Below are 12,547 nucleotides of genomic sequence, written 5' to 3' on the forward strand. Positions count from 1 at the left end.
TGAAGGGAGAAAAAAAAATGAAAAAAAAAACATTGAAAAGACACAAGGCAGACAATTCAATTACATTGAAATCAAATTATAAAATAAGAAAGTGAATCATAAATGACCCCCACAGCATCTGAAATCTTATATCTGAATTATTAACTGAATAATGAAACTTTTCCATATTCAAACAAGACATAATGTCATGCAACCATTGATTATAAGTAGGCAGGGCAACATCCTTCCATTGAAGTAAAATCACACGTCTCGCCAAAAGAGAAGCAAAAGAGATAGCATGACTCTGCAGATAAAAAGAATCATTCCCTCTCATTGTACTAAAGAGGGCCACCAAAGGATTCGGTACCAAATCTATATTAAAAATTGTAGACAAAGTGCATAAACCTCTCTCTGGTATTTTTCTAGACGAGGACAAGTCCAGAGCATATAAATTAATAATGTTTCTCTGCTCTTACACCTGTCACAACAGGGACTTGTATCAAAGTAAAAATGAGACAATTTATCGTCAGACATACATACCACCTAAATTGTAAACCTGAATCCGCTAATCCGTGTAAAGAACCTTCAATCCCCACTCATATAGGCCAACATACAACCAGTCCCATACTTTGTGGCTGATTAAATGCACTATTATGTGGTCTCACAACAGCACAAAGATCCATTCAAAGTTACAAGTTCATTTTTAGAGGTAAAAGGTTGCTACATATCTGGACCAGCTGCAAAAATGGCAGATGGAATTTACGGCATACAGGTGTGAGTTATTGCATTTTGGAAGGAGAAACAAAGGTAGGACATACATGGTAAATGGTAGGAGTGGAGTAGAACAGAGGGATCTGGAAAGTGGCATTGCAGGTAGATAGGGTTGTAAAGAGAGCTTTTGGCATATTGGCCTTCATAAATCAAAGTATTGAGTCTAGGAGTTAGGATGCTTTGGTAAAATTGTATAAGACATTGGTATAGCCAAATTTGGAGTATTGTCTGCAGTTTTGGTCACCTAACTACAGGAAATATATCAATAAGATTGAAAGAATGTAGATTAAAGAATGTTGCCAAGACTTACAGGAACTGAGTTACAGGGCAAGATTCAACAGGCTTGGACTTTATTCCCTGGAGCATCGAAAAATTATTTGATTGGTGTCCAAAATTATGAGGAGTATAGACAGATTAGGCATTTTTCACTGAGGTTAGGTGAGATACAATCCAAAGGACAAGGGTTAAGTGTGAAAGGGGAAAAGTTTAGAGGGAATTTCACACAGAGAGAAGATGGAGTGTGGAACAAGCTGCCAGCTGAAGTGGTCAATGTGGGCTCAATTTTTAATTTAATAAAAATTTGGACTGGTACATGGATGGGAGGGGTATGGAGGGCGAGGGATTGGGTGCAGGTCAGTGGGTCGAGGCAGAATAATAGTTTGGCATAGACTAGAAGGGCCAAATAGCCTGTTTTCTGTGCTGTAATGTTCTATGGTTCTATATCATGGGGAAAAAAGCTGAAAAAGTGCCAAATAATATTGATAGGTATTTTTCAATATAGCTTCAGGAAAAGCAATACAGCTTCAAAAATAAGGAACAATTTTAAGCAGCTTTTGCAAAGAATATCTTTGAATATCTTTATGTTGAATCTTTATAGGGGATCTCATAGAGACATATAAAATTCTGGCAGGACTGGACAGAGTGGATGCAGATGGGATGTTTCCAATGACGGGAAAATCCAGAACCCGGGGCCATGGTTTGAGGATAATAGGCAAACCATTTAGGACCGAGATGAGGAGGAATTTCTTGACCCAGAGGGTGGTGAATCTGTGGAATTCATTGCCACAGAGGGCAGTAGAGGCAGGTTCATTAAATATATTTAAAAGGGAATTAGATCTATTTCTTCAGTATAAGGGTATTAAAGGTTACGGAGAGAAGGCGGGGACAGGGTACTGAACTTTAAGATCAGCCATGATCTCGTTGAATGGCGGAGCAGGCTCGAAGGGTCGAATGACCTACTCCTGCTCCTATCTTCTATGTTTTAGAAAAGTCTGTCAGGTCCAGAAAAATGCAATGCTAATTCAACAAAAACCAAGCTTTTAAAAGACAGATTAACTTAAAATAACATAGATAAACAAAAACAATTATAGCCATGTTTTTTTTAAAAAAAATCATTAATGAGAGCTGGAGAGGCGGCAGGAGGTGGTGGGGTGCGTGGAGTGGCAGACCATGGTGAGGCAGAGGGAACTGGAACAAGTCCAAGCGAGGCGAAGCGAGTATGCCTGGCGAAAGTCGAAGCGAACACTGCAGATGGAGGAAACGTTCAGCATCTGGGGAGAAGGTGGGGAGAGAGAGAGAGAGAGAGAGAGAGAGAGAGAGAGAGAGAGAGAGAGAGAGAGAGAAAGATACAAGAGGTTATGGGTTGAGAGTTAGCGGGCAAAGGTTTAGGAGTAACATGAGAGGAACTTCTTTACTTAGAGAGGGGTTACTGTGTGGAATGGGCTTCTGGGAAAGGTGGTGGAGGCAGGGTCAATTTTGTTATTTAAGAAAGAGTTGGATAAGTATATGGATGGGAGGGGGTTGGAGGGATATGGGCAGAGTGCTGGTAAGTGGGATTAGAGGAGGGTGCTTGGATCAGTGTGGACTAGAAGGGTCAAACTGGCCTGTTTCCGTGCTGTAGTTGTTATATGGTTATATGTTATATAGGAAGAGCCAGCTCTTCAGCGCTTGACGTCCTGTTTTGCGGAAACTGCCAAAATGTTTGGCCTGGAAGTCAGCCTGAAGAAAACGGAGGTCCTCCATCAGCCAGCTCCCCACCATGACTACCAGCCCCCCCACATCTCCATCGGGCACACAAAACTCAAAACGGTCAACCAGTTTACCTATCTCGGCTGCACCATTTCATCAGATGCAAGGATCGACAATGAGATAGACAACAGACTCGCCAAGGCAAATAGCGCCTTTGGAAGACTACACAAAAGTGTCTGGAAAAACAACCAACTGAAAAACCTCAAAAATAAGCGTATACAGAGCCGTTGTCATACCCACACTCCTGTTCGGCTTCGAATCATGGGTCCTCTACCGGCATCACCTACGGCTCCTAGAATGCTTCCACCAGCGTTATCTTCGCTCCATCCTCAACATTCATTGGAGCGACTTGATCCCTAACATCGAAGTACTCGAGATGGCAGAGGTCGACAGCATCGAGTCCACACTGCTGAAGATCCAGCTGCGCTGGGTGGGTCACATCTCCAGAATGGAGGACCATGGCCTTTCCAAGATCGTGTTATATGGCGAGCTCTCCACTGGCCACCGTGACAGAGGTGCACCAAAGAAGAGGTACAAGGACTGCCTAAAGAAATCTCTTGGTGCCTGCCCCATTGACCACCGCCAGTGGGCTGATCTTGCCTCAACCCGTGCATCTTGGCGCCTCACAGTTCGGCGGGCAGCAACCTCCTTTGAAGAAGACCGCAGAGCCCACCTCACTGACAAAAGACAAAGGAGGAAAAACCCAACACCCAACCCCAACCCACCAGTTTCCCCTGCAACCGCTGCAACCGTGTCTGCCTGTCCCGCATCGGACTTGTCAGTCACCAACGAGCCTGCAGCTGACGTGGACATACCCCTCCATAAATCTTCGTCCGCGAAGCCAAGCCAAAGAAAGAAGAGGAAATGCCAACATTTACTGTATATACAAGTAATCCTATTTTCTGTTGAATTTGAGCAGCTTATTTGACCACATCAGAAGGCAATTAAGTATTAAAAATATTGACATTTACAGACATATAGAGGAAACAGTAGGTAAGATTTGCTTCCCTAAAAGACACGATGAACAAAAGTGTTTTTACAATCTAGCCACTGTTACTGGTACTAGCTTTGAATTCCTGATTTATTCAGTTCCTTCAATCTAAATGTTCCAGCTACCATTGTGGGATCTGAACATGAATCCTGAATCCTCCAATAAACTGATTAATAGAGAGTCAAAAAGGAAACAGTGCCTTTGGTCCATTTAATCCATTCAACATGCCACCATATGAAAAACTTGCCCCTCAAGTCCCCTTAAAATCTTCTCCCCCCCCCACACCCCCCCCCCCACCCCAAATCCTAGGCCTTCTAGTTTCAAATTGTTCCACCCAGGGAAAAAAGACTGTGACAATCCACCTTATGTTCATGATGCTCTAAGGTCGTCACCCTTCAGACTCCTTTGCTCCAAGCCTATCCACTCTCTGTTCATAACTTAAGCCCACCAGACCCAGCAATCTTGCTGTGAATCACTTCTGCACCTTCTCTAGCTTAATCACATTCTTCCTGAAGTGTGCAACCAGAAATGTTCACAATACTCCAAGAACAGTCTCACCAACATCTTGTACAGCTGTAACATGATATCTCAGCTCAGCACTCAAGTGTCCTGGCTAATGAAAGTGAGCATCCCATATGTTGTCTTCACCCCCATCTATCTGTTTCTACTTTTATCGAACTTTGTACTTGCATTTCATCAACTCTCTGTTATCCAACACTCACGGCGGCCCAGTGATTCACTGTGTATTTCTTAAAACTTGCTTTTAACTTACCAAAATGTATCACTTTGCACTGAGTAAAATTCCATCTGCTTATTATTCCTAAGGCCACTTCTCTGTTGTAGCCTTCGACAATGTTTTTCGCTGGCCACTATACCACCAATTTTATGTCTTCCACAAACTTATGAACCATGCCACCCACATTCTCATCCAAATCATTAATACATATAGGAGGGACACAGCATTAATCAGACATCCAATCTGACAAACAACCTTCTCCCACCACCCTGTGACTCCTACCACCGAGCCTGCATTTTATCCAATTAGCTCGCTCATGCAAGATCTCATGTCTGAACCAGCTCACCAAGTAAAGCAAAGACCTTGCTAAAGTTCATGTCCACACTCCACTGCCAAGCCTTCATTCATCCTCTTTGTTGCCAAAACATTCCATCAAATTTGTGAGACACTATTTCCCTTGAACAAAGCCATATTTCTTGCATTTGTGTGGAACCAAAAGTCAGAACGTAAAAACTGTTTAATGCTTTAACAAAAAATTCTAAGTTTAATGCTTCAAAACTAAAAATATCAATGTCAATCAGTATCTGTGATTTGATGATTAAATTGAAATCCACATGCCTGGGTGTGTTGTTGCACTTTCATCTAGGCCATAAAGGGTAATACTAATTCATTGTTCATTTCCAATCTATATTCAATGGAATTTGTAATGATATGGTTGTATGTACTACAGGCACAGGCTGATGACATCCTCTCCTAGACTCCTCCCTGGACTCCAGGCCAAAAAGGTCGAGTCTCCTCTTCCTCCCCTCACTTCCCGCTTGGACCCAGGCCAGCAGTCTCGTGTGTAATGAAGTCTATCGTTCCCTTCAGTCTTTGTCTCTGTGACTAAAGGGGCAACTGGTAGCGCCCAACAGAACTTAAAGATACTATTTTACCAAAAGATTATAGAGAGAACACAGCATCTATTACTGTCATTCTGAACTGATAGAATATACCAAATCCAGACTGCTGAGGAATGAAACATGAAAAGAGAATGTAGTAAAATATGAAAGTGTGCAGACACTGGGGTTGAAGTAAAAACACAAAGCTGGAGAAACTCAGCAAGCCAAACAGTCTACTTTATGTAGCAAAGATAAAGATACATAACCAATGTTTTGGGCTTGAGCCCTTCATCAAGATATAAGCACATAGCATTGGCTTATATCTTGATGTCAGATTCAAGCCTGAAATATTAGTTATGTATCGATAAGATTTAGAAAGAATTGAGCCAAGCAGAGGTATATGGGACTGGAATGTTGATTGGCATGGATAGGCAGGTGCCCAAACAAAATGGTTGTGGTGGGGGTGGTGCAGGAAGAGGAGCAAAGTCCCAAAGGAAGGAACTAATAGGTGGATAAGGAAGGGAAGGCACAGCAGCAAACAAGGGGAGGGGGGGTGGCTCTGTGAATGGAGAGGGAAGGGGGTGGAGAGCTGGAGGAAAGAAGACAGGGATAGGGAAGAGAAGGAGAATGGGGAGTAGCTGGGAGAAACCAGAAAAGTCGATGTTAACGTCATCCGGTTGAAATGCCCAAACGGAAAATTAGGTGTTGCTCCTCTAATTTACAGGTGATCTTGGTTTGACAGTACATGAGGCCATGGATAATTGTGTCAGTGGAAGAGTGGGGTGCGCAATTGAATGGTTGGCCACTGGGAGATCCTTGGGACAGAGCAAAGGTGCTCAGAAAAACATTCTCCTAGTTTGTGCTCTGTCTCTCTGATGCAGGGAAGGCCACATTTGGAGCACCAGATGCAGTAGGTGACTCCCACGGGTGCACAAGTAAAGTGTTGCTTCACTTGGAAGAACTGTTTGTGGCTCCGAATAGTGGTGAGGGTGGAGATGTGGGTGCAACTGGGGCATTTCCTCTGACCACAGAGGAAGTTCCTAGTTATACGAGCAGTTAAGAATTTTATTTTTCTGTCTTTATATTAGAAATATTATGATTACAATTGATATCTTGAAAACCAGAAAGTATTCTAAGCACAAGATCTCACTCATAAAAATATTCAATATAGGCAATGGAATAACTGAAAAAGTCCTCAGCTTAATTATTCTCCAATGTTCATCTCATTTGAAAAACATTATGACTGATCAAATTCATCTGCACATTCACTGTTGAATTGTGGGTGTGGGGGAAGGGGTCATGTTAAAAGCTTTTACCTGTCATGCAAATAAATAACAAACAGTACCTGGAAATATTGACATGGATTAGCTGTGGGGGAGTTTTCTTTATTTTCATTTAGGGGTTTGGTTACCAAACAATGAGAAAGAAAAGCTATGCAGTACTAAAGGCCTGATGTATGAACCAGACAGCCAGGTATTAGATACTCAAGCTGTCTGGATGTTTTTAAAATCTAAATGTATTATTGGCTACTGTCCATGTGATAAGGCTGTGAAAAGTTCATTTTCATTCCACCCACAAGGCATTATTTGTATTAGTGTTTGAGTGGCTGGCATACTTGTCTGCTCAAAGTGATCAAAGATAAGATTTGTCTGTTATCTATAGCATTTCACCAAGCAGTGAGATGTAAGGATAAAAATGAACTCACAGCCTATGTCGACATTTAATCTTGAAATCTGTCAACTTTATAACGAGCCATTGACTACATCGTTAGGAACTATTGGGGAGTTTTTACCTTTCATTTCTGTAATATTTTCTTCTGCAAAACCTAAAGAATGATCGTGGATTTGAAAATTCCTGGTGTTACTTATTCTTGTTTTACAGCCTCATAATATCTTCTTTTACTTTTAGTGGGCACATCTCTGATCCTCATGAGAACAAATGGCAACTGCAGACTCCAAAGGTGAACAAAAGCTTTGAAGCAGGCCCAGCTCTCTTACACCTGCACCCATGAAGCAATTAAACATAACAAAGTACTCACAAATACCTGTGAAGCCAAATGTCCCAAACATGAGGGTGCCCTGAAATATGGAAACTATGTATAAAGAGCTGTAATTTCTACATGGTCAAACCAAAATATATACAAATAATCTTGAATAAAATCTGGAATTTGCACTTCAATTACACGGGAATTGTTTGATTATAGAAGCACAGGGGCAAAAAAAAAGTTTATGGAGGGCACGGAGTATTGAGACATGCACTGTGTATTGAGACATATTTTATAAATGCAAGTCATATTCATTCACAGTTCATCAACATGAAAATCTATTCCCATTATTCAACTCAACAGTTTAAGTGCAGATATTACAATCTTACCAGATAAAAAACATTATTCTACAAATATAATCCCATCTCATAATTTCACTGTCATCTTGAATTACAATATTAGACATTCTCTAATCTCTAACAAATCCTAAAAGTTGGGGTCAAACAGGGCACCAACACCAGACACGTCTAGACTCCTTGCATTTGTGTTTAATTATTTAGCATATATGTCATTATACATCCAAATCCAAATCAGACCAGCTGATGTTGAATCTGATACTTAATACAATGCTCAACACCTCTGTATATTTAATTACTTCAAAATAAATTACAATTGCTTGTGGGAAAGCATGGTAATGCAAACATAACAACTGGTGAACTGGGAAAGGGGAAGACTTTACAGTAAATCTCATGTCTGATAAATTCCATTCATGGTTTCTCTCGCAGCATTTAAATTCCTTGAAGCTGTAATGATCTCCCCAAATGGTTTAACTTCCAATTTTACAATTTTACAATTGCAAAAACAAAGCAGGGCACTATTGTGTACTAGATTGGCAATAAGATTATAATACAGTAATTGGTAAATTTAGTTCAGATAAAAATACAAAATTAAGCTATACCTTATTTTTCATAAACACAGGGTGAATAGAATTACAAATCAACACATCTTTTACAAGTAAACAAGAAGTCTGCAGATGTAGTGGCCATTGACTTCAATTCCACATCCCATTGCCATATTGTCATGAGACCAGGTTGAGGCCACACATAAATTGGAGAAACAACACCTTATATTCTATCTCAGCAGTCTCCAACCAGACAGCAATTCCGACTTCCCCAGTTTCCAGTAATCCCCTCCTCCAGATTTTCTGGCTTTCTCTCCTACCCCTGGCTCCCTTCCTGTAGCTCAAATCCCTTCCCTTCCTTTCTCCTATCAAAAAGAATCTTTGTCAGTTCTCTGTCCCCTTCCTCATTACCCCTCAGCATCTATCTCTTCTTTCCCCTCCCACATATATCCACCTATCACATTTTAGCATGTATTCCTTCACCTTCCCCTCTTCCCATTAAACCTTCTTATTTGGCCATCTGCCTGATTTACAGCATTTTCAGCATACCTGAAGAAGGGGTCAGGGCCGAAACGTCATGAGCCTATTGCTTTTCATTGATGTTATGTGTCCGTAGGCTGCACCCTCTACCGCGTTGACCGGACACCAGCATCAAGAAAAACCAGGGGAGGCAGCGTTTGCACAAACATAATGGTTATGTCTCAGTCCTGCTCCCCTAACCTGAAACATCTGTCGATTAAGTGCTGCCCATTCTATCTGCTGTGGGGGTTTACCACCATCATCCTGGTCGCTGTGTACATTCTGTCACAGGCTAATGGCACTGGAGAGATTGAGCACAGTAATTAGCATCTATAAGTCAGCATATCCTAATGCCTTCCCAATCACTATAGGGGACTTAAATCAGGCAAACCGGAAGAAGTCTCTAACAAAAACGTCACCTGTGCAACCACAGGATCCAACACACTCGACCACTGTTACACGTCCATGAAGAATGCCTACCGAGCCATCCCATGACCATACTTTGGCAAGTCTGATCACCTGACTGTACCTCCACTCCGGATGTACAAGCAGAGACTGAGGACTACAAAACCAGTGGTGAAGACGGTGAAAGTATGGATAAGAAAAGCGGAGGAGCATCTTCAGGATTTTGCTTTGAATTGGTGGACTGGATCATATTCAAGGACTCATCCTCAAACCTGAATGAATATGCAACAGGCATCACTAACTCATCAAGTCCTACATGGATGAATGTGTGCCCATGCGCACATACCAGGAGTTTCCCAACCCTAAGCCTTGGATGAATTAGAGGATCTGCAACCTGCTGAGGGCCAGATCAAGGGACATTTATGGCCAGGGATCCAGATCTCTTCAGGAAGACCACATATGACCTGTGGAAGGCTATGTCTGAAACAAAGAGGCAATTCCAGAAGAAGCTAGAGACAGAGACGAATACTTGTCAACTATGACAGGGAGTGCAGGCCATTACATACTACGAAGTGAGGACGAATATTAAGTGTTGTTAGGCCTCAGCAGCAGCAATTGAACAAAATTTATTAACAAATCAACAATAATAGAATTACCTCAATAAACTCAACAAGCCTTTATGACAATTCTACATTAACAACAGATGTAGGTGTATGTGGGGAAAAAAAAACCCCAGACCATTACAGTCTAAACTCAACATGCTCCAAAAGAAAACTCCCAAAACAAAACCTCAAGTCAGTCACATCAAGTCCTTCAGTCAAAAAGGAACAGCCCCCCGAGCCTGGTCTCCAAGCTTGGAATTCTTAGTTTGGTTTATCAGTTGAGCATAGAGACAGATGGCCATGATCACTGTAAACTTCCGAATTTCCTGAGTTTCGATGTTGCAACAACCAACTTTGATTTCTTTACACAGGAATTTTCACCTCATAGTCATTACATGAGGTTCACACCTCTGAAGCCCATTTTAGGGTTAATAAGTGACTTTCTGTCACACAAGTCTTCCCCTCTAAACATCCTGTCACACGAGGCCCTCCTTTTGAAAGGGGACTGGAACTAGGAAGCCCAGGTTGCGCTCTCTCTCTCTCTCTCTCTCTCACACACACACACACACACACACACACACACACACACACACACACACACACACACACACACACACACACACACACACACACACACACACACACCAATCAGAGTGGCGCAAACTGCTGTCAGGACAAAGTAGTTCAGTCTTCTTTCTCCCACTAAAATTACTGGGTAAGCATACTGATAGTCTGATTTGAAACTGCCCTCCAACCAACCAACCAACAGACAAACCCATTCAAAAACAGTGCGCTGGGCTCTTCACCTGCCCCAGCACGTGCCTTCAGCTCCAGGAGAAAGACTGGCAGCAGCAGGTGTGCTCTCCGTGAGCCCACGGGTTCCCAGCGCATGACTCTCACGCTTTTGACAGATGTCAGCTTTCCCATCTATGATTCAAAGCTTCACATGCAGCGTTCAGTGCTACTTCACAGCAACGCACAATCCTTTCTTTCTCCTGTAGGTTCAGTCCTGTCTCTGGTCCTAAAATAAAATTGTCCAGGGTCCATAACAGTGTACAAAGAGTGATGTGATATGGGTAGCTACAGCTCTTTGCAACTGAATCCTCATTGGCAGCCCCAAATCAGTACAGGTTGGCAACATCACCTTCTCCTTGCTGACCATCCACATTGCAGAACCTCAATGCTGCATGCTTAGTCCCCTGCTCTATTTCCTCAACACCCACAATTGCACAGCCAAGTTTGGCTCCAACGCAATCTATAAATTCACTAACGACATCAGAATATAGGTTGTGTGGTGCCAGAACAACAACCTTGCTCTCAATGTCAACAAGACCAAGGAGCTGATTGTGAACTTTAGGAAGGAAAGGCCATGCACCCTTTTTCATTGGGCAGGTCAGCGGTGGGGAGTCTAAATATCAGAGGACCTTCCGGGAGTCAGAACATTGAAGCAACTATGAAGAAGGCACACCAATGCCTCTTCTTTCTAAGAACTCTGAGGAGATTCAGCAGGTGTACTGTAGAAAGAAATGTAATACATAAAAGTGTTGGAACAATATAGCAGGACATGCAGCATCCATAGGAAGCAGAAGGATAATAACCAATGTTTAGGGCCTGAGCCCTTTGTTAAGGTATGAATGAATAGCAGGAAGGCACCTGAATAAAAAGGGTGGTGGAGAGGAGAGAAGAAGGGGCAGGAGCACAGGCCAAAAGGCAAGAGATCAGAGGTGAATATGTGTGGGAGAGTAGAAGAGAAAAAAGCTGAGGTTATGGGGAGGATGTAGCTCTCTGAATGGAGAGAGAAGGAAAGAGAGTGGGGAGCTGGAAGAAAGGAGACAGATGGATAGGTATTGAGAGAGTGAGATTGGGGTGGGGACCTATAGAAATTGGAGATATTAATGCCATCTGGTTGGAGAGTGCCCAGAGAGAATATTAGGTGTTGTTCCTCTAATTTGCAGGTAGTCTCAATTTGGGAATGGGGTGTGGGATTAAAATGGTTGGTCCCTATTATTGCAGCAGAGGGGTTGAAGATGCTTAATGAAATGATCTTCCATACTGTATCTAGTTTCGCCGATGCCACAGGATTCACAAGTGAAGTGTTGCTTCACTTGGAAAGACTATTTAGAACCCTGAATGACGATGAGGGTGTGTGTAGCATTCTTGCAGCCACAAGGGTAGGTACCAAGGGTGTGATTAATTGGAAGGGATGAGTGGTCAAGCGAGTCCCAGTGGGAGCGGCCCTGCAGAAAACAGGGAGGGGAGAAGAGGAGATGTATCTGGTGGTGGGAATTTTGTTGTAGATGGTGGAATTTCCTCCTCCCCCCCCAACCTTTTTATTCAGGCGCATTGCCTGATTTTTGTTCATATCTTCACAAAGAGCTCAGGCCCAAAATATTGCTTATATCCCTTTGCTTCTGAGAGACACTGCATGACCCACTAAGTTTCTCCAGCACTTTTGTGTATTGCACCACAATCATATTTTCACATTGAGACATCAATGTGAAGTGTGGCCTCAAGAAAGCATCCAATGTCATAAAGGATGCCAATCACTTAGTCATAATCTCTTATTCCTGTGATCTTGAGGCAGAAGGTACAGAAACCTAAGGTCCAGCACCTCTTGGTTCCATGGATCCCATGCTTAATGACTTTCTGAAAGAATTTACCATGCGGGACCTTGTCAAATTACTTACTAAAATCCATATACCTCACTTCCACTGACCCACTTTCATCTATTTCTTTTGTCACTTCCTCAA

The 12,547-nt window shown here is 42.4% G+C and overlaps 1 protein-coding gene across 9 annotated transcripts in view; it reads right to left on the minus strand.

Moving 5' to 3' along the window:
- ldlrad4a (low density lipoprotein receptor class A domain containing 4a) overlaps nucleotides 1-12,547 on the minus strand; it is a 339,264-nt gene that overhangs the window by 111,192 nt on the left and 215,525 nt on the right. For 2 of the 9 annotated variants that reach the window (XM_069922460.1, XM_069922461.1), the window contains one exon: nucleotides 7,431-7,464. The exons of the other annotated variants lie outside the window; for them this stretch is intronic. In XM_069922460.1, coding sequence (XP_069778561.1) covers nucleotides 7,431-7,455 — 25 coding nt within the window. In that variant the 5' untranslated portion in view covers nucleotides 7,456-7,464. The remainder of the gene's footprint in view (nucleotides 1-7,430; nucleotides 7,465-12,547) is intronic. 9 annotated transcript variants of the gene reach the window in all.

Source organism: Narcine bancroftii, chromosome 2 (assembly GCF_036971445.1).
Source record: "Narcine bancroftii isolate sNarBan1 chromosome 2, sNarBan1.hap1, whole genome shotgun sequence".
Classification (NCBI taxonomy): Eukaryota; Metazoa; Chordata; class Chondrichthyes; order Torpediniformes; family Narcinidae; genus Narcine; species Narcine bancroftii.